General features: G+C 32.7%; 1 protein-coding gene across 29 annotated transcripts in view; it reads right to left on the bottom strand.

The window, feature by feature from the left end:
* LOC105833660 (liprin-alpha-1) overlaps positions 1–24,429 on the bottom strand; it is a 420,505-nt gene that overhangs the window by 196,296 nt on the left and 199,780 nt on the right. For 23 of the 29 annotated variants that reach the window (XM_036289154.1, XM_036289155.1, XM_036289153.1 and 20 more), the window contains 7 exons: positions 17,157–17,444; positions 16,943–17,086; positions 15,097–15,256; positions 4,382–4,740; positions 4,050–4,292; positions 3,323–3,517; positions 3,129–3,221 (listed from right to left, as the gene is read on the bottom strand). In XM_036289154.1, coding sequence (XP_036145047.1) covers positions 3,129–3,221; positions 3,323–3,517; positions 4,050–4,292; positions 4,382–4,740; positions 15,097–15,256; positions 16,943–17,086; positions 17,157–17,444 — 1,482 coding nt within the window. The remainder of the gene's footprint in view (positions 1–3,128; positions 3,222–3,322; positions 3,518–4,049; positions 4,293–4,381; positions 4,741–15,096; positions 15,257–16,942; positions 17,087–17,156; positions 17,445–24,429) is intronic. The other 6 variants (XM_036289164.1, XM_036289169.1, XM_036289165.1 and 3 more) reach the window with 4 other exon arrangements.

Raw genomic sequence — 24,429 nt, 5'->3', positions numbered from 1 at the left:
TACATAAGTTTGTTATTTTACGTGAGTCGAAATTATAATAATACATAATCAATACAAATAATAGCGGTTTCTTTAAAAAAACGCAAAAAAAATTATTTATTGCCAAATAATGGAGAAAAGCCATAAGCAAAGCTACGTTTCACGTATAAGGCGCATTAATGCCTTATGCATCCTCGTTTAACGTTTGACAAACAATAAGGATGAACAATGCACCATACGTATCATGCGTAAAACGCACCCCAGTTTTCATTGCTATTTTATCATGCTCACATGTACGTATACGCCTATGTACATCACACATGCACGCACGCACGCACGCACGCACGCACGCACTCACACACTTTATTTCTTGGTTTTTTCAAATTTTATTTTTTTGTATTTTGTATTTTTTTAAAAAATTAGAAAAATAAAATAAAAAAGACAAAAAAATTAAAATTTGAAAAAATACCAAACAAAAAAAATACAAGACACTAATTCACGTTTATTTCCTCGGGGTCGGGCAACGGTAACACATTTTGATGGCTAAAGAATGTGACTTTGAAGGCTAAAGAAAATAAAAAGAATATCATATATTAAGAGACAGCGGAGCTCGCGCCAAGTGAAAGCGTAGCGCGATATATATGAGTCATTTCACGGAATCCGCATATAAAATTTGGGATCATAGTCACCGATTTCGTTTAAACTGCAGAAAAATATTCGTCAAAATGAGATAAAACAACGTGAATTTTTTTAGATTTTTAAACCCACGGAATTAGTAGGGGCGCTGTTGTCATTTCCTTGACATGTCGCGTTCCGACATCGCTTTGAAGTAAATTTTCACTATTTTCTTTTCTGTTTTTTTTTTTCAAACGTGTACATTTTTATATAAAATTTCTTACTCTTTCCAATAAAAATATTTCCGATTCCCTTAAAATTGAAGAAAGTATTAAAAATGATGACTTTTGAAAAAAATTCTGTTTTTTTATATCTTCCCCAAAATTTATTTTAAAATGAATATTTTCATTGAAAGAGCGGATTTTTTCACATAATATATGTAGTTTAAAGCTTTTACTTTTAATGGTTAAAACCAAAATTAAATAAATAAACAAATTATTTACTATTTCTAATTATATTTTCGTCCTTATTAATGATTTTTTATTAAGTCTTTTATTAAGTAAGTTGTACAGCCATCAATCTATTTTCATTTTTTTAAAGTTTTTCAAAGATGATAAAATTACTTTTGTATGAGCATATCCTACCATGTCATTCAGAAAAATTATTGCATGATAACTCTGAGTGCTTTTACTGTTTTGATTGTATTTTAAAATAAATTTTGGGAAAGGTATAAAAAAAACAGGATTTTTCTCAAAAATCATCATTTTTAATGCTTTCTTTAATTCTGAAAAAATTGGAAATATTTTTATTGGAAAGAGCAGGAAATTTTACATAAAAATGTCAAACACGTTTGACAAAAAAACAAGAAAGAAGAAATTGGTGAAAATTTACTTTAAAGCGATATCGGAACGTAACATGACAAGGAAATGATAGCAGCGCCCCCGCTAAACTCGTGGGTTTAAAAATTTAAAAAAATTCAGGTTGTTTTAACTCACATTAACAAATTTTTTTCTGCAATTTAAACGGAATCGGTGACTACGGTCCCAGAGTTCATATGCGGATTCCGTAAAATGACATATATATATATATATATATATATATATATATATATATATATATTGTTCGCCCCTGCCTGTTTGATCAGTCAGCTGTTCTGACCAATCGATATATTGATTTTTCCGGGAGGAGCGTTGTCAACTGTCGTCGGCTTGACAACGCCGATAAAACGGAGTTGAATCTCGGTCTTGCGCTCGAGTAGATGAGTACTGCCTGTCTTAGAATAAATCCGCTTGTTTATTAAGAGAGAGAGAGAGAGAGAGAGAGAGAGAGAGAGAGAGAGAGAGAGAGAGAGAGAGTGTTTCATTCATTTCCGCGAACGCGCGTGTAACAATATATACATATATATATATTTGATATTTATAGGTGTATGCATAGATGTGAGCATGATAAAATACCAACAATAAACACTTGCTTATGGCTTTTCTCCATTATTTAGCGATGAATTATGTTTTTTTCTTAAAAGAAACCGCAATTATTTGTATTGACTATGTATCATTATAATTCTGACTCACGTAAAATAACAAGCTTGTGTATTTTTAAAGTATTTTTAGAAGATTTTACGAAAAAAAGCAAGAAAATCAAAAATATTTCGGTTACATACAATTTTTCCATCTTTATACCGCCATATTAAATCCGCCATTTAAATTTTTAACAAACTCCAATAAAATTTAAAATAGATATCTATTCAACGATTTATCCCTATTGAAATAATTCTGCAAAATATTTTCGCATCCAAAATATGAAATTTTTGGAAAAAATGGAAAATATTACCCTTTTTGGAAAAATTAACCGTAACTTTTTTACTCGCTTTGTACATTAATTCTGACGCCGGCATTCGAAAGAGGAGGTTTCAGACTATCAAAAACTGTATTAAGTTTTTTTTCCATGACGTCTATGTAAAAAGTTTGAGCGTTGAACGTGAAAAAAAAAATGGACAGTTGATCCTAAATGGGTTAAGATAGATCAGAAATCGTAAAAAAGTGATCTGATCTAAACAAATTTACAACTGTCGTGACCTATTGTGTTTAGGTCAAACATAATGTATAAATACTACTTAAACTTACGATTAAAATTAAGATTATATTTAAGACATCAATGAAACTAAAAGTTATCACTTTTAAAATAAAGATTTTAAAGAAATGATTTGAGTTACGATAGTAATTAAATTTCTGAAGCTAAAATTTAGTGTGTTACTGATTTTTTTTTTTTTACTATAATAAAACTAATAATCTTTTCTATTATTTATGAAAATATGCTATTCAGTCTGAAAGTAATAAAAATATTATCGCAATTTTCTTACAAAAATGTTTTTTTACAGATTTTTATCCTTTGGCATTTTACAAAAGTATTGTGCCCTAATGTAACAACTAACCCTGGTTTTCCCTATATTATTTTCAAAACAAATTCTTATATTATTTATAAAAACTAGAGAATTTTCTTAATCTAATAATAATGAAACCAAATTATTAGCTAACCTGGCTAGCAGGAAGAGATTCTGATAATTGGCCTGGACTGGCTAAAGAAGCAGCGTATTGATGTAAATGCGCCGGAGACATTGATGCTGGTGCCTATGTGAAAAAAAAAAAAACAAAAATATTATAAATAACATGATCAATTCGCTTATATTCTACATAACCGGACTAACATAAATAAAAATTATTGCATTTACGTGATTACTAACGGTGTGATACTTGTGCAAATAATCCCTATTTGGACTGTGATGTGATTTTGGTGTAGATCGCCCACTCAATGGTGGCGACGCTCGCTCGAGGCTTCGACCCCTTGCTAATAAATTCATATGTTCGAGGCTACCAACACGAGATTCCAATTCTTCCGCACGTGCCTCTGTACTTTGCTTCTCTTCCTACAAATTTTTCCATTTTTAAAATTTTTCAAAAATTAATTCTCTACTAAAAATAAATTTGTAAAATTAAAAATAAATAAATATTAAATCAGATAAAAAACGCAAAAACTGATCTATTTGGTAAACCAAAAATTTTGTCCAATTTAAAAGTCTTAAAAATTAATTGTATAAAAAAATTATAATTTTTATTAATAAATTATATCGAGACATAACAGAAATGCGGAATTATTGTTATGCCTCAACATCATTTTAATTCATAGAATTACAATTTTTATAATAAATTAAAGTATTAATAATTCTATGAATTAAAATTCATAGAATTAAAATTCATAGAATTAAAATTCATAGAATTATTAATACTTTAATTCATTATAAAAATTGTAATTCAAAACAATTATTTATTAAAACTTTTATATCAGCGACAACAGGTTAAGTCATAAAAATGTTTAATTCTTACATCAGTATATAGGAAATTCATATAGAATAAATTAATTTAATATATTAACTTAAATAATTATATGACATTAATTACCTGAATTAATCTAATTTCTTTGTTAATAGCATCTAATTGTTCTTGCAACATTAATGCTAACGTTTGAGCATCAGTGTGCCCAGTAGGACTAATTACGTCTGCTGTACAACTGAAGATACTTTCGTTATCCCCGTCACCTTCCGCATCACTTGAAACGTCAAACGCTTGTTGTACATTAGCGAGTACATGCGCCTGCTGTAGCTTCTCCCACTCCTGCTCTGCCAAAGTCCGTGCAACATAATTCTAAAAAACCCAAATTCATGTTTAACATTTTTATTTTTATCTTAGATAAATGATTAATTAGTACTTTTTATATCTTGATGTAAACAAACCTTCGATGAATCATCTTCAATAGATCGCTTGCCTCCTCTTCTGGACAACGAGTGCGTGTCAAAACTACTGTGACTCGCGCTCCTTGAGAAAGAGACTGGATCCACGGCATTTGGTGATAAACTTCTAGTTAACGCATCTGTTTGTTGAATATTAAATGCAATTTCTTGTTGGAGCATTTGCCTTTTAACATTGTCGATCTCCAGACGCGCTTTACCCAACTCCTTAACGATATCTGTTTTCTCATTTTGCAGATCTTCTGCCACTTTCCTTATTTTTTCAAGTTCCTGAGTAAGTGCGTTCTTTTCTTCTAATGCATGCATCCTTTCTTTCAAATGCACTTGCAATCTTTCATTGGATTCTAGTAAGTAAAAATTTAAACACTCAATTTAAAATTACTTAAAATTTTTTATATCTTACATTTTTAGTGATAACACAGATCCAGAAAAAAAGTACCCTGCGCCGTGGACTAGACCAGGTTATTTTCATGTATTTTAACCCACTAAAAACGAATCTGGTGTCAGTTTTGCTCCACCACAGTTGTAGGTGCAAGGACTTCCTGAATTTAGTAAATTTATTAATCGACCCTAGGATAGCCTCTCCGTGGAGGCTCTTTATTTTAGACTTGAAGCTTTCACAGCCATTGACGTTGCTTCCAATAGAAAGGACTTCCGGATACATGCCGCGTTCTGGTACAGCGTTGCGTCGACGTTTCGCAAACGTTGTAATTTGCATCATCAGGGCTAGGAGCTCCTATACTGAGTTCTCTTGGATTGTAATCGTCCTTATATATCCCTTGTCCTGTTGATAGGGATGGGGGTGAGAGGGAGGGGGTGGAGTTATTCGTCCAATAGTAGCTCAGGTCATTGGCTTACTATTGGCCAATCTTAATACAATATTGGCTTATTATTTGCCAATTAATATGTGCTGTTCGGAAATGTTTTTAATTGATCTATTAAAAAGTATACATAGGAGAAACCGAGATAAAGATTAATACACAAATCAAAGAACATCAACGGTGTACCAAATATGGCCACTTTTCTCAATCAGCCTTAGCCGAACACTGGATGAAGACTGGACACTCGTGCAATACGAAAAAGCTACAATGCTAGCTCCTTCTCAAGGTTACTTTGCCATGAAACATCGTGAAAGTCTAGAAATTATAAAACATCCTGATAACCGTAACTGTAATAAAGGTTATCAGACTTGTCTGATATGTATACTTTGGCACACTGTCCTTCCGATTTTCTAATTAATCAATTAAAAACATTTCCGGACAGCACATATTAATTGGCAAATAGTAAGCCAATATTGTATTACGATTGGCCAACAGGTGACCAATAATAGGCCAATGAACTGTGCTACTGTGGACGAACAACTCCACCCCTCCCTTCACCCCCATCCCTACTACCAGGACAAAGGGTATATAAGGACAGTTACAATCCAAGAGAGCTCAGTATCGGAGCTTCTAGCCCCGATGATGCAAACTGCAACGTTTGCGAAACGTCGGCGCAACGCTGTACCAGAACGCGGCATGTAGGGTAAGTTAGGATATGATGGCCATACAGAAAAGATGGCCAATGGCTATAATTTCTCCAATAATTGCTAAATAATGTGTTCTCGTAATTATTTTCAAAGATAATCAATATTTACTTTAGTTTATGTGCGTATACTATTCGAAATAATGATATTGTGGATGTCACATCACGTTTTTACGTGTTTTACAAAGTTTTTCACGTGTTCATTAGAAATTGCCACAATATCGAATAAATTACAGTTGTGCTGTCGCAATAAACGTTACCCACGTAACAAAAGTATGTAAATTGTAATGTGTAATTATATTTTTTATTTCCTTTTCTATTTTTTAAATAAATATTATAATTATCTTCCTCTCGCAGTTTGGGCAAGATAGCCCATGACATTTCGTAATAAGTGTTTATGTATATATTTTATTAAAAAAGACGAGAATTAAGTTATACACCTAATATTTTAATTTCAGATATCATATATGTTTTTTTTTAGTAATGACAAAATGAATTAAATTGATTCTAAACGTGTGTGAACATTTAATATAAAAAATATTTAAAAATAAAATTAAATATATAATAATATATATGTGGCAATAAAACTCAATATGTAAAATTATAAGTTTTTTTATTATTCTATAAATGTTAAGTACATAAAAAATGTATAGCCCACTGTTCTATAATATTATGGCCATCTTTTCCCTAAAAGTTGTGAAAGATGGCCAATGTTCATGTTTCAATATTCTGATAATATAAAATTTTTATTAAGTATTTTCTCTTTGTGTCGATAGTTTTACGTACTTAAAGCTTCAGTGAAGTAATATACCAAAAGCTATTAAAAAATAATAAAAATAAAAGTATGTTTTTTGCATTTAAAAAAACTATGGCCATCTTACCCTATCCGGAAACCCTTTCTATTGGAAGCAATGGCCGTGAAAGCTTTAAGTCTAAAAAAAATAATCAGGGTTGGTAAATTAAAATATTTTTCACTAAATTAAAGTTAATGGATTATAAAATTAATTCAATTAAGTTAAAAATTACATAAATAAAAAATTAACTCAGTTGAAATTACATTAAAATTAATTTTACTCAAGTTAAAGTAAAAGTTAATTTTGAGAAACTTTATTTATATTTAATTAAAAAGCCATATAATTTATTGAAATCAAATTACCAATATTATTACAATATTCATCATCAAATATATTTAATATTTTATTAAAAATTTTTTCTTTCGCCCAGATAAAATTTTTAATTTAGGATAAATGTTAATAAGTTAAAGTTTGTACGTTTCAAAAATAACTCGTTAAAGTTAAAAATTAAATCATTCAAAAATTAACTAAATTAAATTAAAATTATTAACTTTTTAACTTTATAATTAATTTGCAACTTTTTCATTAATTATTACCCAACTCTAAAAGTATTTAAAGATAAATATCTCTATTTTATCTTCAATTTACATTCTTCCTCAAAGCATCCTTTAATCCTATCTTAGAATATAAAAAAAGTAACAAAAAGTGAGAATATTTTCAGCGTTACTTTTTACAATCAGTAATGAGTTACGGTAACGAGTTACTTTTTACCGAAAGTAACGGTAATGCGTTACTTTTAAAATTTAACTGTTCCAACACTGATTATGGGTTTTTAATAGGTTATTAAATTATAGGGTATTTATTAGAGGGTTCTAACATTAGAAAGGTTAGTTAAAATATATTGGATCACAAATTTAATGCTTGTAGGAGTAAAAGTCAGAATCGCCGGTTTTATAATTTTTAAGATATTTTTTGAGAGTAAAAAAACTGAGATGTGGTAGAGCAAAACTGACATCAGATTCGTTTTTAGCGAGTCAAAATACATGGGAATAACCTAGTCTAGTCCACGGCGCAGAGTACCTTTTTATGGGCCTGTGTAATTAATTAAGCAAGTAAAAGTTAATAAAACATATTAAAATATTAAAAATAAAAGAATATTATTATATTCCCATAAAAAGGAACATAATTTTTTGAAAGATTAACTGTAGAAAATTATATATAGAAAAAAATTCAAGTTATATTTCATTTATAACATTATTTTTAAAAACTAATATTTGTAGCTTGCAATGCAGGTGACAAAAAACGTTGCAAAAGAGGTCATCCTTTGAAACGTCTTAAGAATCCGCCGCGCTCACGAAAGTTCTCGCTAACTTCCATGATCTTGCAAAATTCAATGCGGAACAGCCCGAACGCAGTTCCGCATTAATCTAAATACCTTAGGTGGCACAAGTAAAACCGCGAGGTTACCTGCGCTAGTAGATCATCATTCTATATAAGTCAATACGCACAGTGACCGGGCGAAGAGTAACAATACACGCACGACGTGAGGACGTCAGTTTACTATACACTTTATCGCGAGTGTCATTCAACACCGCTACGCGCAACACAGCTAATTGTAAGCACTGAACAAAAGAATAAAGAAGGCGAATTGAACAAGTAAGAAGTGGTTTTCATTTAAAACTACGAGCCAAATCTTCACCCTCCGGGGTAAAGTCCTAACCCCTAAGGCAGGACAAACCACCGTACTCCTCCGGGAAGAACTCCCGTTCCGACTTACCGTCACAACAAAATTGGTGGCAGCTGTGCGATACAAAAGCCGAACAAAAAACCTGGGATTGAAGAAGCCAAAAAACGATACCGTATCAAGGAAGCCGAGAGCGAACAACCAAAGGAACCAACAAAATCAAGGATCGAAGGAAGCATAATCCTACAAAAAATCGGTGAAACAAAAACAAGTTAAATCAACACAACAGTGTTACCAGTGCGTGGGTGGAAGATTTGTGCCGACACTGTGCAAGTGCTCTTGGAGAACAAATTTCTCTGCCGGGGGAAGTAGCGGCCGACCAGTCAACAAAAGATGAACACGGACAAGGCAACGCCGAGACTACTGTATTCTACGGGTAACTGAGCATACGCCACTGCAACTTCGTTCAATCCGGATCACCCAGCAAGCTGAGCCACAACAACCGACATGCGTAACTTACTTCTAATGTAAGTCAAATTGTAAAATTCTTTCTTGTGCACCCATTGTAATGTTCTAAGCAAAAGACAATACTACCGAAACAGCGTAGAGAAAGATCGCGGCTCCGTAAAAGCGAGAATCCGACCCAGCGCTACAAACGGTAAAACGCGAAGTCTATCCAGAAAAAACCATCCACCAACAAAATCAACGCACCGATTAACAATAAATATAACTAAGGTTTAAGAATTGAAGCCCTAGCGCGCGCTCACGAGATCCGCAATAAGACGTTCAGCCGTAATCCGACGCCACCGGTAACACTCGGCAGACGACCTTGAGACAGAAAACATGCTAGCTGCATACGGTCTCAAATACTAATAATAATTAGTTCCTATCCCATAACGGGGACAGTCCACGAAACGAAGGTCAGCGACCAACAAGAGGTTCAATAGATTTTGCAAAACGTGAGGCACTAGGCCTAGCAGAAAACGCGTTACGCGAAATTAGGGACACGACGCGTTCTAAGCATTACAAACGAACACGAGACACACGTCATCGCCGAGCGGAAAACCGTGGCAGAGGCACGCGAGTTTAGTTTACTAGGCGTTGGACGTAACACGACGCGCTATCTAAACGGACGAAATCGGACCGGTCACCGATTAACCCCAAACATGGCATACTCTTCCGCCGAAGCGTCCAAAAACATACCGCAAAACAAAGTCGACGCGGAAATATTGCGTCTTTACAATTCTCTACACGAAGAAAAAGACCGTGTAAAAGAATGGCCGGCATCTCAAAGAAACGCATCACTCCCGTCACGAGAGAGTATGACGTTTTTTTACTGCAATCGCAATATGCGGTTAATGTATTTACGCGAGATTGTCCTTCCAGTCTCAATAATTCAAATCGATTGGCATGTCGACTGCTGCGACATTCTCGTTCATCGTGAATCATAATGCTGGAAATTACTCGACACCCTAAAAAGGAAGATGACTTCTGGCCTGAAGCAAGAACCAAAAACAGTAAAAGAACGGAAGCTAAAAATAGCAAATATAACAAGGAAGAAATTAAAGTAATAAAATGTTCGAAATCAACGAGCAGCAACAGCGACGAGAGCTCGAGCGATGAGTTCGGCGCGCACAGCCGCAGCATATCAGATTATGCACCTGAAGCGCACGATGGACAGTGACATACTAGCACTGCCGTATGCAAGGCCGAACAAGGAAGAATCAAATTTCTGTTTAATACCAACGCAACCAATTCGTTCACAAAATTGAAAACACTAAAGAATGAGGCCATTATCCATAAAAAAAATCAAACTCACCGGGTTTACGGGCCACTCGATTACGATCATAGAAAAACCTCGTATACGTATTCCAATCCAAGACGGAAATATTAGACGCTCACTATATATAACATAAGATAATATGCCTGTGGAATACGGAATATTAGGCGTCAACTTCATGCGCAAACATAAAGTAATATGTGATTACGTCCGAAAAATAATAAAAATCGAGAAGAGAAACTTTAACCCTCCCCCCGCCCACATAAGGGAATCATGTTACAGCCACGCAGCGAAACTATCGCTGGAGTCACGGCTAAGCAAAATAAAAGAGGAGTACCACGACCCAAAGAAAAAAGCATTCTGAAGCATTTATCGGTACCTGTGCAGTAAAGCCTCCGAATTTCAAATGCCCAACAAGCATCTTGGATGCAAATACTAATATAATAGTACTGCATGTACCTCTCAAAGAAAGTCTGACCAGCATAGTCACTAACAAGTATAACGTAATCCGAAAACACGGCATGTGTAAAGTAGAGGTAGAGAACTATCGATGCACTAATTATCGATAATTTTAATTATCAAAAATTATCGATAGTATTTTTGCAACTATCGATAGTTTTTGATAGTTTATTTTACATTTTATTGCCATTATAAATGCTATTACAAAGACAAATTTTAATATTGAATAGAAGCAGAAAAGTAGAATGTACACACAGAAAAAGGATTTGTTACCGAAGCTACAATTTAGCCATGACAGCTAATAAAATGTCTTTAAAATAAAAACAGCTAATGTCGTTTCTGCCAAAGCTAAATTTATTAGTTCTTAAAATTTAGCAGCTACAGCAAAAAATATTTGTTGCTGGAATCAAATGTCGTTTAATTGAAATATTTTGATAAAGTTTTTTAATTTTTACACTTTAAATATCATATAATATACAATTTTATGTAAACCAATATAATAAAAACAAATGTTTTTTCATTAAAGTTTTTGTAAAATATAATCAAATCATAAATTTTTATGGTAATTATTCAGTTTAGGAGAAGCAGCTCCAATGACCTTGATATATGTTATCAAGGTCACCCTCCTCAGTGACCTTCATAAGATTTTAGCCGTCGCTCGTGATTCGTTAAAAAGTTATTAACAAAAAAAGTTTCATAAATGCAACACATAATTATTCAGTATAAGAGTACAATCACATGGGTTTGCGACTTTCCACGCGTAACGAGATCCCCTCACACTCCCTCCCTGCTTACAGAGTAAACGACGTCCACGCTTGTACTTTTCCACAAGAGTTTGCAACTTCAGATTTGAAATTACGGTCAAATAACGACTTTAAAAGATTTGGGTTAGGTTAAGTTAGAAAAAATACGGGGAGGGGGCGCAAGGGGAGGGACTCCGCCCCTTCCCGCCAACACGTTCTCTGCACCACACTTTGAAAATGACTGAACAATGAATTAAGAATGTTGTGATTGATGTATATAAACTATACTACAATTATATTTATATGATGTTAGATAAAGTTACAAACCCATGTGGTATAGTAAAAGTAGTAAATTTATAATTCTTAAATCTTCTTTATTGATATAGAAAAAATTAAATTGCACAATCACTGTTATTTCTCTTTTAATTTCCAAAATATATATATTTTATATCACTTAATAATATATAAAATGCGTTATTTGCATGTTTGCTAATCCATATGTAAAGTGTGGTGCAGAGAACGTGTTGACTCCGTCCCTCCCCTTGCACCCCTCCCCGTATTTTTTCCTAACCTAACCGAAACATTTTAAAATTGCTATTTGACCACAATTTCAAATCTGAAGTCAAACTCTTGTGGGAAAGTACAAGTGTAGACATCGTTTCGCTTTGTAAGCGGAGGAGGGTGAACTTCGCACGCGTGGAAAGTTGCAAACTTATGTGATGTGTTCCTATTAAAATAAAGCACGCAATTTTGCTGCAAAAAACTATAAGTCCTAGTACCTCCGCCGATAGTTACCAGAGAGGCAAAACGTGTCTCAAACTAAATACCCAGAAAACATTGGAAAAAAGAAAAATCCAAAATCAAGCACTCATACACAACAAACGATACGACCTAGACAAATACTTCACAGTTCTTAACCAAAATTTTTGAATATCTAGCATATATAAAAAAGGGCATACTCCACTCTAAAATTGCAAATATAGACCGCATAATGGAAACTCTTCGCAAAGCGGGGCTGCACTCTACCTCTCGACAGGAATGCAGAACCACAAATGATAAAAAAGAGAGAAAAAAACTAATAAGCATCAGCGCCTATTGTGACGCGAAAAATATGTATACAATACTAAGATTCCCGCTAACGAGCCTACCGATCTATAAACGTATGCGAGTAATACCCCCTACTTGTATATAATCATAAGAGTACCGTCTCGTCTGTAAGAATAAATACAGAATATTTAGCAATAAACGCGTCGAACATATATTACAAACATATATCACAAAGATATATCACTCTAAGCAAAAGCGATATGCGAAAATACAATAAAATAGACACCAAGCACATATGCAAGGCGACGCATGCAATAAATAAAATAGACGCAAACCCGATTTGCGAAGTCCAAATGTATATACACGACCACAACAAACATTGTAATTTAAACCATTTCACAAGCAAACGCATAATTTGGATTAAAACTCACGACTCTTGGTTATATACAGGCAAAAAAATGAAACAAAAGTTGAAAAGTGACCAAGAGCCGTTCTTCTGACAAAAGCAATTCATTTACTCGATGATAACCAACGGCGTTATCGCATTAATTATAATAGCTATTATAATTTACATGATATATGCAAAACAAACAACTAACAAACGAACAAGGCCTAGCAAAGCAGATTGTCACCGCGTATCGATGTCGAAACGCCTTGCGAAAATTGCTCCATTGCACTCGGTCACTGGCCCTCTAAATTCGCGCTGCACTAGACAATCATCATTCTATATAAGTTAATACGCACAATAACCGGGCGGAGAGTAACAATATACGTACGACTTGAATACATTTACTATACGCCTTATCGCGAATGTCATTCAACACCGCTACACACAACACAGCTGATTGTAAGCATTGAACAAAAGAATAAAGAAAACGAATTGAAGTAATAAGGAGTGTTTTTCATTTAAAACCACGAGCTGAACCTTCACTCGTCCTAACCCCTAAGGTAGGACGAACCATCGTACTCCTCTGAGAAAAACTCCCGTTCCGACTTATCGTCATAACAAATGACAATATAGATCTTTTTGCGCAATAAGTTACTCTTTTAGAATAACATATCTTAGACAGTATAAAATTCAATGTAATATTTGATCAATATTGCAGAAACATTGTAAAATTGTTGGAATGTTCTATGGTATACAAAATATTTTTCATTTCTATCTATAAAACATTTCAGAAATTATAATAATCCAATATAATCTTTACTTTGTCAGTATGAGACTAAAAAGACTCAAGTAATAAATTTAATGTTGACCTAACTGGCCAGATTTAATTCAATTAAATTGAGGCACTACCGTAGTTTCGACCATAGGTTTTGATCTTCTTCAAGTGCGATTCGTACATACGTTACATTACACACAAAAATACGATCTATGACATATGTCCAAATAAGTCATATAAAAGATAAGATAACAAATTATACAAAACCATAAAGTGTACACAATTAATAAGAAACAATAATAGTAGTTTACAGATGATGTGTGTCTTAAAAAATACAGATAAAAAAATATATAAAAATCTAATAAAAATGCCATAGTATATGCATTACGTTGCTGAGATGTTGAACCGGTAACGAACGAAGGAAAAGTCATCAAGGAAAAGGACCAAAATCTATGGTCAAAACATAGTGCCTCAATTTAATTGAATTAAATCTGGCCAGTTAGGTCAAAATTAAATTTATTTCAGAAATGTTGCTGCAATATCCAAATATAAGTAGTAATAAAATAATATATAAGGTCGTATATGTAAATAATAATTCGAGTAGAAATAGGCAAATAAATAGTCAAAGGAAAACTTATTAGTTCTGTTGTGAGCGAAACACTCACAACCAATAAATTTATATCATAAAATAAAGGAAATAAAATATTAAAATTATAAGATAGCTCGCCGAGGAAGGCTCGCTATCACAAGGTGTCAGGTGACACATGCCTCGTGCGCTGCCGGCCGGTCATCGCACTGGGCAACGCACTAGCCACCTTAAAGAAGTAGCGAATCCAGCTTAGCAACAATCATGCCACCGGAAATGCATACCTGCATTTTGGCAATTGTTGCTAAACTCGCCGGATGCGCGCGGGAATGACCATATATGGTCATGCGGAAGGCCCGATGCCCCCACTAATAATTAAATCCGCGACACTATTTAAGCCGCTGCCGAACAGCGGCCAGCGAGATCAATAATTAGAAATCAAGCCGATACGTACGGCCCGGACGAGTGAATTAAGAGTTCGGAACTTAGCCGCTAGCAAATCTCGAGCGAGCAACGAGACGACGCGTTAACTCCGAGTCACGCGCCGTATCTAATCTAGTGTAACACGACGCGGCACCTTCGCCGACCGCAACCAGTGTATAACAACAGAGAAATAAATCTTTTATATCAATTTAACTTAGAATCAGTGAGTGAGTGATTTGAGGACCCTGCCTACAGAAACTGCTTCTTTCCGCGAGTTCCTACTCCTAGGGCAGCAACGAATCCCAAAAACTCTTTTGTCGCACCGCAAGGTACGGCAAAAATATTTTGTTGTACCGCAAGGCGCAACAGTTCTTATGAGTAACTTATACATTTTCTATTACAGTATTAAAATTAATACATGTTTAAATAATTTCGGTTCATATCTACGTAAACTATTATAGGATGATTTGACATAGAATAAATTGACAAAAAATTACCAGATAAAAGTTTATCAACGGTTGTACTAAGGCGCGTGTTATGCTCTTCATTCATCTTTAACCGTTGATTAACCCGCATCACTTCTGCATTTTTCTCTTCTAATTGCGCTTCCAGTCTTTGAATTCTATCTTCCGCACTACCATGCCTCTCCTGAGCCTGCTTAAATTTTAAATAATTAAAATAACTTATATTGACTTACAACATATTGTAGATGTGTATTTCCATATACACATGTGTGTGTGTGTGTGTGTGTGTGTGTGTGTGTGTGTGTGTGTGTGTGTGTGTGTGTGTGTGTGTGTGTGTGTGTGTGTGTGTGTGTGTACGAGTGCATATATGTATATGAATATATATATTACACTAATATGTCAAACTTAATGTAAGGCTGTTATTTATGAAACTATCTCTCGTTACTCTAACAAATTTAATGATAAATGTCAACTCTCGTAAATGATTAAAATTGATTGGATATAGAATGATTACATAAAAATGTTATTCAAGCAATTAAAAAATATACCTTATTGTACACATTTCTGTATACATGATTATTCTAATATTCCTATATAATCTAAATAAGACATTTCAAAAACAGTATAAAACAATAAGAAAATAAAAGTGTGTTACCCATACAAAACAAAAAAAAGAAAAAAGAAAGAAGAAAAATACACTGGCGCAAAAAAAAACGAGACAGAAATTTTGACGAAATTTTTAGGCAATCTTCAAAGTGATGCAACTTTGCTTTCGACTTTTCAATCATCCAAATTACACAAACTTTCTTTAAATTAAAGGGCAAAGACTACTTTAAGAATCCCAAGGTAAAAATTTGATTTGTTAAGTGTGACTCTTTTGTATCGCATAAAAACCATGTTTTTTTTTCATTCACAAACATGTTTTTTTTTTATTAAAAAAAGTAAAAGTTTGTTATTATTTTTCACAAGTTTTTCGTTAAAATCTCACTAATATTAATTCAGATTCTTAAAGTTCATTCTTTTCTAAAACAATTAAAAAAAAACATGTCGATACGATGTTTTTTGTTGATTATATATGAGTTTGAAATTTACACACTTTATAAATCAAGTTTTCGCCTAGGAATTCTTAAAGTAGAGTCTTTGCCCTTTAATTTAAAAAAAAAATTCATGTAATTTGGATGATTTTTCACAAAGTTGCATCACTTTGAAGATTGCCTAAAAATTCGGTCAAAATTTTTGTCTCGTTCTTTTTGCGCTAGTGTATTACCTAATAAACATTCAAAAAATAACACACTATTCATAAATTGTACATTATAATGTCTAAAACATATCCATCATTTGCAGAAGTACATTTTGTACAAATTAAGTCAAATTTCACTATACATGCTGCATTCTGTTAATTCGCAAATTATATTAAAATAAAATATAATCAAAACTATTCCATACAGCCTAGAATATTTCAGTAATATTACAAGAATACTGCTGCAATATTGCTGAAATGTTATATTGTATTCTGTACTGTAGGATGTAAAAAAATTGTGCAAATAAAAATCCTCAATGCAAATAAATTTGGTTTGTAAATTTAGTTTCTAATTATATTTAGCAGTTTGTGTGCCTCAATATAAATATTGCAAAGACACACTGCAGTGCACAAAAATATTTGATTAAATTGAATGCTAAATATTATTATTTACATGTAGTAAAACAAAAAACAGCAAATTATTATTGTTTGAAATCAACTAAAAGGATACTTTGCGACAATAATGGATGTTAAGAAAGACAAGCTTTCTAGATACAAATATCATATTTTGGAACGTTAAAGTGCAGAGGAATAAAAAAAAGAGAGCTAATGATGACATGATATGATTCCCCTGCGTACCTGGTTGGGCCTCCTCACCTGCGTCAGAGCCTCCATCCTCTGTTTTAATTGCTCTTCCATTTCTGGCAATTTTGCATATTGAGCTAATTTCTGTTCCGCGAGTTCTAGTTTCTCTTGTATAGCCGCAATTTTTTCCTCTTGAAGCTTCAATAAATTAAATAATTATGAAAAAATTATTTCAAAAAGAGACAATAAGAGGTAATGTGTGATTTACCTTTAATTGAGCTTTCTTATGCTGCAACTCTTGCTCCAGTTTCTCATTGAGGTCATGAAGACTAGTGGACTCTCGTTGAGCATTGAGGTATCGTTTTTCTAGAGTTGCTATTCGTTCTTCTTGATCTTCTTTTTGTGCCGCGTTTTCTCGCAAATCTCTTTGCAGTTTGAGACCCGCTTCCTGCGCTTTCAGAAGATCTTTTTGCGTTTTGGATAGAGTTTCCTCTAACTCGGCGACACGTCCACTTAACTCCGCTACTCGTCGTTGCCATGTACTTAATTCCGAACTCTAAAATAATATTTTATATTAATAATATTTTATATTGATTATAGCAATCGGATTAGTCATTATTCAAGCTAGTATACTATATTAAGAAGTGTAAAAATCACGTGTCTCTATGCAAAATACTTTAGGGTGAAATTTATACAGCACAGAATACAATAATAATATTTCAGCAATATTGCAACATTTTAACAATATTGTAAAACATTGCAAAGTTATTACAATATTGTTAAAATGTTGTGTTGCATGGAATGAGATAAAATCTAGTATATAATACAGTATATAATATTGCAGAAATATCGCAGCAATATTGCAATATTTCAACCGTATTGCAAGAATTTTGTAAAGTTGAGACAATATTTCTAATAACAAAAAAGATTTCTGCAACATTGGAGAAATATTACGTTAAAATATTAAAATTGTTATTAAAAACATTTGTAAAGTTTTTGAGATAATTTTGCAACATGTTTTTGAAATGTTGTAGCAACATTAAAATGCTTCGGTCCATAAAAAACGTATCTAAAATAATTTTACATACAAAAAAAATTTATGAAAAGTTTCATTAGGTTTTATAAAGTTGCTATAATCCCAGACAGCACAATGTTCAAAATCAAAACATAAGACGTCTTTTAGACACCTTTTAAAAATATAATTAAAAGATATTTTAAAGGCGTCTGAGGATGCTAAAGTTGTCCTGTTTAACCGATCAATGTGATTATTTTCAATTCACTAATCTTTTAGTTGTCTTTGTAGGATTAAAAATTCTTTTTCATAATTAAAGTACAGAGAAATACATAATCTGCACATAACAATTTTACATAAAAAAACGAAAAAATTGTAAAATTATAAATTTTTTCATTTTTGTACAAAATTGTTACGTGCAGATTGTTTTTGTGTATACTTTAATTAGAAAAAAATTTTAATTCTGTAAAAGCAAAATTGTGAATCGGAAATAATCACATGAAATGATAATTATGTTCTAATTTTGAACATTGTACTATTTGGAATGTTTATTTGGATTTGTGCTATTTAAAATGTTGATTTTTAAAATTTCATTTGCAAGATATTGTTTCATATAAAAAATGTATGTATAATATTTATAATTAACATATAAGACTACAAAAACAGGTTACATCAAATGCTTTTACAACTTGATATTTTTAATAAAATAAAATTCATTACTTCAATTTTACAATAATCAAAAAGTTTGATTAAATAAAATTTCAAACATTTCATTTTTAACTTTTAAGCGTTGCCTACATATTTGGAGTAAGTTCGGTGCAAAAGTAAAAGTAAATAAATAAAAAAATATTAATAACTTATTTTAACTGATCATATCATTACGTTTGAAAACAATATGATTGGCTAATTTCTTACATTTGAAATTCGCTTCTACACTTCCTAGTAAACATCAAATATAAATGCAATATGATATGAGAATAACATAGAATATAACAAATGTTACATTCTATTTATATTATAATTACAAAATTTATTTCTTGTATACAATACCCAGTTGTTAATCGCCGATTTTCATGAAACTGTGCACACTCATAGTATATTAAAAGAAACATCAAACACGTGTTTTTTTGTTTCGGCCCATAAGTTGTTTTAAGGGTAAAAATCGCTCTATAATCCTTTGAGTTACAAATTATTCTAACAATTAATTTTTTATAAATATCGGTATATAAAAATTTTCAAGGCGCTGATTACGAATTTGAAGTCAGAGCTAGAATCTTTCCACGTCCTCGTCGTTGATTCTGAATCATGCTAAGAAAAAAAGCCAGAAAAGAATCTTTTTATATCAATTCGTGTAAAAATTGAAGCCGTTTCAATTGATATCTTAATTTTTGAATACTGATCTTTAATTCACAACCAGCAGCCTTGAAAAAATCCTTAGATGTCAATCTTCGTAAATATTCTTACGATTTTTGAAGTTTTCCTTGCCATATTGAATCCGATTTCTTATATTAGGTGTACAACTTTGCTTCCGCCGTTTTCAAATAGATGGCTGTAGCGGTAAGTAGTAGTCGAAATAAATAGATCGTAGACATCATACAATAAGCTTAGGCATTTGTAAACATAACTCCATCGAAATATTAGTCGATTTGTGTCTGCATCATAAAGTTATTCTCGATTGAAAATGTCAGCTTACGAGCCAAATTCTCGTCATTTGCGGGAGATTTTAATTTTTGCTTCAATATAAAGAAATCTGCAGCTGAGGCTCATCGAATGCTCTCAAATACATATGGTGAAATCGCTATTAGTGAAAGAACGTGCGGAGAGTGGTTTCAACGCTTTAAGAACGGTGATTTTGACGTCGAAGACTGGCATGGCAGTGGAAGAGAGGTTTTCAAAGATGCAGAATTGGAGATATTACTTGATCAAAACTCGTGTCAAATGCAAGAAAAATTGATAGGATTATTGGGAGTAACTCAACAAGCCATTTCAAAACACCTGAAAGTCATGAGAATGATTCAGAAGCAAGAAAATTGGGTGCCGTGCGAGTTGAAGCTAAGAGATGTTGAGGCGGCGTTTACTTGCTTGTGAACAGCTTGCAAAGCAAAGACGGAAGAGATTTCTGCTTCGTATTGTGACTGGAGACGAAAAATGGGTTCATTACAATAACCTCAAGCGCAGAAAATCATAAGAACTTTCCGGCCATGCTTACACGTCGACGGCCAAACCGAATATTCACGGTTCTAAGGTCATGTTCTGTATTTGGTAAAACCAGCTCAGCGTAGTGTATTATGAGCTACTATAAAACCGACTGAAACAATCACAGGCAATCGGTATCGAAAGCAATTGATGCGTTTGAGCCAAGCACTGAAAGACAAATGACCGCTATGCAACGATAAACACGATAAAGTGATTTTGAAACATGACAATGCTCGACCTCATGTCGCAAAGCCCGTCAAAACATACTTGGAAACGTTAAAATAAGAAGTCCTACCCCACCCGCCGTATTCTCCGAACATTGCTCCCTCTGACTATCACTTGTTTCGATCAATGACACACGGCTTGGCTGACCAGCACTTCCGTCTTATGGAGAAATGAAAATTGGATCGATTCGTGAATCGTCTCAAAAGATGACCAGTTTTTTCGACGCGGGATTCGTATGCTGCCAGAAAGATGGGAGAAAGTAGTGGCCAGCAATGAACAATACTTTAAATCGTAAATTTATAACCAGTTTTTCACAATAAAGCCTTGAATTAAAATAAAAAAAAAAAAAAAAAAACGGTGAAAGCAAAGTTGTACACCTAATATTTTGAAAATTTAATTTCAAACTGTTATCAATTTAAAAAAATCTTAAATACAGATTTTTTTAAACTTGAAAAATAATATAAAAAAGTAATAAATTTATGTCAGACATATTCAATCAGTCCATTTCGAATTATGCAAACCTAATTCCAAATTTATCATCAGCGATCGGAAGAACTCTAAATACAAATTCTTGTTAAGATTGATCATTTTTAAGAATTCTTGACAGTCACATTGAATTCACTATCTTAAATTTTCAAAATCTGACTTCAGATTTGTAATCAGCAACCGATCCCGAAAACCCCTAGTCCATTTTAATTTAAGTACCGTTTTTCATAAAAATCCAATTGTTAGAATAATTCATGATTCAAAGGATTATACTTTTACCCTTAAAATGACTTATGGGCCAAAACAATGTGCACACTTATAGTAGTATTAAAAAAAACGTGTTTTTTTAATATATTACTGTAAGTGTGCACAGTTTCGAGAAAATCAGCAATTAACAACTGAACAGTATTACTTGGTAGTTATAAAATTAAAATATTAAAATATTAAAATAACTTCGTTATTTATCTGTTGCAATAAACAAAATAATATGACTGCAGTCGCATGTTATGTAACAATTGTCATGTTTATGTTATATAGATGTTACATAATTTGAATTACATGGGATTTTAACCATAACAAATTGTACTATTAAACTTGTTCAGCAGATAAAACAGATTAGTAAGCGTTCAATGATTTTTTATTATAACCAGTTTCTATTTCTAAATCAAGTAAAAAGCTAAATACAAGAATCATATTAAAGAATCACTAACAAGAGAATGGTCGGAAGTGTTCCTCACCGATTTTAATGTGCTTTGGGTATGTAGTAGATGTTCTACATAACAAAATATTAGATCTATATATTTTTTAGTTGCGTATCTCAACGCTTAGGGGTTGAAACCACCCCTCAAAAATAACGCATTTTTTTGTTTCTGGCAAATATCTTTAAAAATATAGGATTTATAAAAATTATTTTATACAAAAGTTTTATAATATTTTGTACTCTTTACAATGGTATATTTATAGTTTTCAAAAATTTCAAATTTTTTAATTTACCCTCATCCCTACTCTTTTTTTGTAACATTTACAAAGTTTTGTAAAAACAAAAATTAAAAAGCATTAAAAGCCGAATTCACTCATATATATATATATATAATAACATATGGTTTCCACCGTCGTATATTTTTATACTACTACTTAAAAACGGATTAATCTTAATTACATAATACCCAACGTATTACACAATATAAAGCATAAATGCATACATACATATAACAAAAGTAAAATACACGTATGTGTACTTATTGCAAGAATTAAAATAGTATCGTAATGTGTAATATTAGAATACAGATGATTTTACCTCTGCAGGCACAATTATGTAAAAAATATCATATCCAAGGTGGCGTTTGCAGAAAGATTAATCAGTATTAAAATAGTACAAAGAAAAATAGTTCTAACACATGCATATTAATATATATATTCTGTATGCTAAATTTGTTCACTTGTGTCATGTGTAAAATGTATATAAACATCTGTATAGATATATATATATAAACATAATGGAAAGCTGCCTTTTCAGCTTGTAATTAGTAATGTAAACAAGTATATTGGATAGTGTACTGTTATAAGTATTGTTCTTTTGTGAACATGTAAGTATCTGCTTTTGATTTGTATTATTTTTAGTAATTATTTACCTATATAATTTCGATTTCAATGTCCTTCACATAAGTTATCAGGGACATGATCCTGAGTAACTTTTCCTTATAACTCAATTGTCGGTCATTGTTCGTTAAAGAGTTATTAATAAAAGAAATTTGAAAAATATTCATGTAAAATAGAACACACACATACACACACACACACACATATACAGGGAGGCGCCATCGGCCTCCTCCTCCCGTACCCACTCCGTTGGTAAGGGTGCCCTATAGAGAAATGCGCAAAAGTACGGTATTTTGTTGAGAAATAACTCACACAAAATTTTGTGTGGAAAAAGAATATATTCTCAGAAAACGTGTGGACGGAGGGGGAGGGCTCCTGCCCCTCCCCGTAATCTTTTTCTAACTTTAACCCACCAATTTTACGTCGCTATTTAATTAATGTGAAAACGTTGGAAACGAGCAGCGTGGAAAGTTGCAAACCCATGTGATATATTACAAGCGTGGACGTCGTTTAATCAAATACAATTAAAAAATTGAATATTTGAGCTCAGCATTTTTTCTTTTTCCCTTTTATTGACTTTCTACACGAAGCAAACCCATTCGGCACTTTTACTGCAATATTAATATACTTGAACATAAAGTAAATGACGTCCACGTTTGTACCGTACCACATGGGTTTGCGACTTCCCACGCTGTTCGTTTCCAATGTTCTCACATTAACGAAATAGCGACGTAAAATTGATGGGTTAGAGTTAGGAAAAATTACAGGTTGGGAATGCAGGGGTAGAAGCTCCGCCGCTCCCCCGCTCACGCGTTTTCTGAGAATACATTCTCTTTCCACACCAAATTTTGTGTAGAAATTTTGTGTGAGTTATTTCTCAACAAAGTATTATACTTTTGCGTATTTCTGTATAAAGCACCATTACCAACGGAGTGGGTGCAGGAGAAGGAGGTCGAAGCTCCCCCACATGCACTCTCTCTCTCTCTCTCTCTCTCTCTCTCTCTCTCTTCCCCCCCCCTCTCTCTCTGTGTGTGTGTGTGTGTGTGTGTGCGCGTGTGCGCGCGCGCGTGTGTGTGGTTCTATTTTACGTGGATATTTTTCAAACTTCTTTTGTTAATAACTTTTTAACGAACAATGACCGACGATTAACCGGTTGACTGTGTATGACGGCTATAGCCGCAAAAACAAAAGTGGCCAAGAGTGTGTATGACGGCTATATCCGCAACGTAGAAAAAACAAAATAAAACTTTCTGAATTTGCTTGAAACTTGTTACTCGGGAGTTTCTGGGGTCGCTGATTACGAATCCAAAGTCAGATGTATAAAATTCAAAATGGTGGATCCAATATGGCGGATCAAAATTACAAAAAATGGTCTGATTTTCATAAAATTTGGTACCCTTATGTTTTTTGGGTCTCTGAATCCGAATATAAAATCAAAATTCAAAAATGGCGGATGCAATATGGCGCTTCAAAATACTAATTCCGTCTATTTTTTGTATTTTTCTCCGCCATATTGAACCCGCCATTTTGAATTTTGTAAATCCGACATTATATTTGGATTTAGAGAGCCAAAAAACATAGGGGTACCAAGTTTTATAATAATCCGACTTTTTTTCAACACACTTTTGGCCCAAATAGTACAATTCTCTTACACAGCCAATGAGTTAAGTTATAAGGAAAAGTTATTTAAGGTCATGTCCCTGATAATATATGTGAAGGACATTGAAATCGGGGATGGCTCCGTATAGGTGAATAATTACCTTATTTTTTACTCTCTTGTTTTTCTTAACTTTAATATTATTAAAATTATAAAAATATGTCAAATTATTATTATACAGAATATATGTATATAATGCAACATAGTAATATACAAAAAACAAACAAATGGAGCAAGAATTAAAATACTAGTTGTGTATATGAGGCGTTTTTTTTTAAACGGCCATCCTCCTGCACATTTTATTTCTTGAGATATGTAAATGTTTAAGTGCTAACAATTCTTATTGATTTTTCGACTTTTGAATGT

This window comes from Monomorium pharaonis, chromosome 6, assembly GCF_013373865.1.
Source record: "Monomorium pharaonis isolate MP-MQ-018 chromosome 6, ASM1337386v2, whole genome shotgun sequence".
Lineage (NCBI taxonomy): Eukaryota > Metazoa > Arthropoda > Insecta > Hymenoptera > Formicidae > Monomorium > Monomorium pharaonis.
The sequence above is the reverse complement of the archived record's forward strand: the minus strand, read 5'-3'. Positions and strand labels throughout refer to the sequence as shown.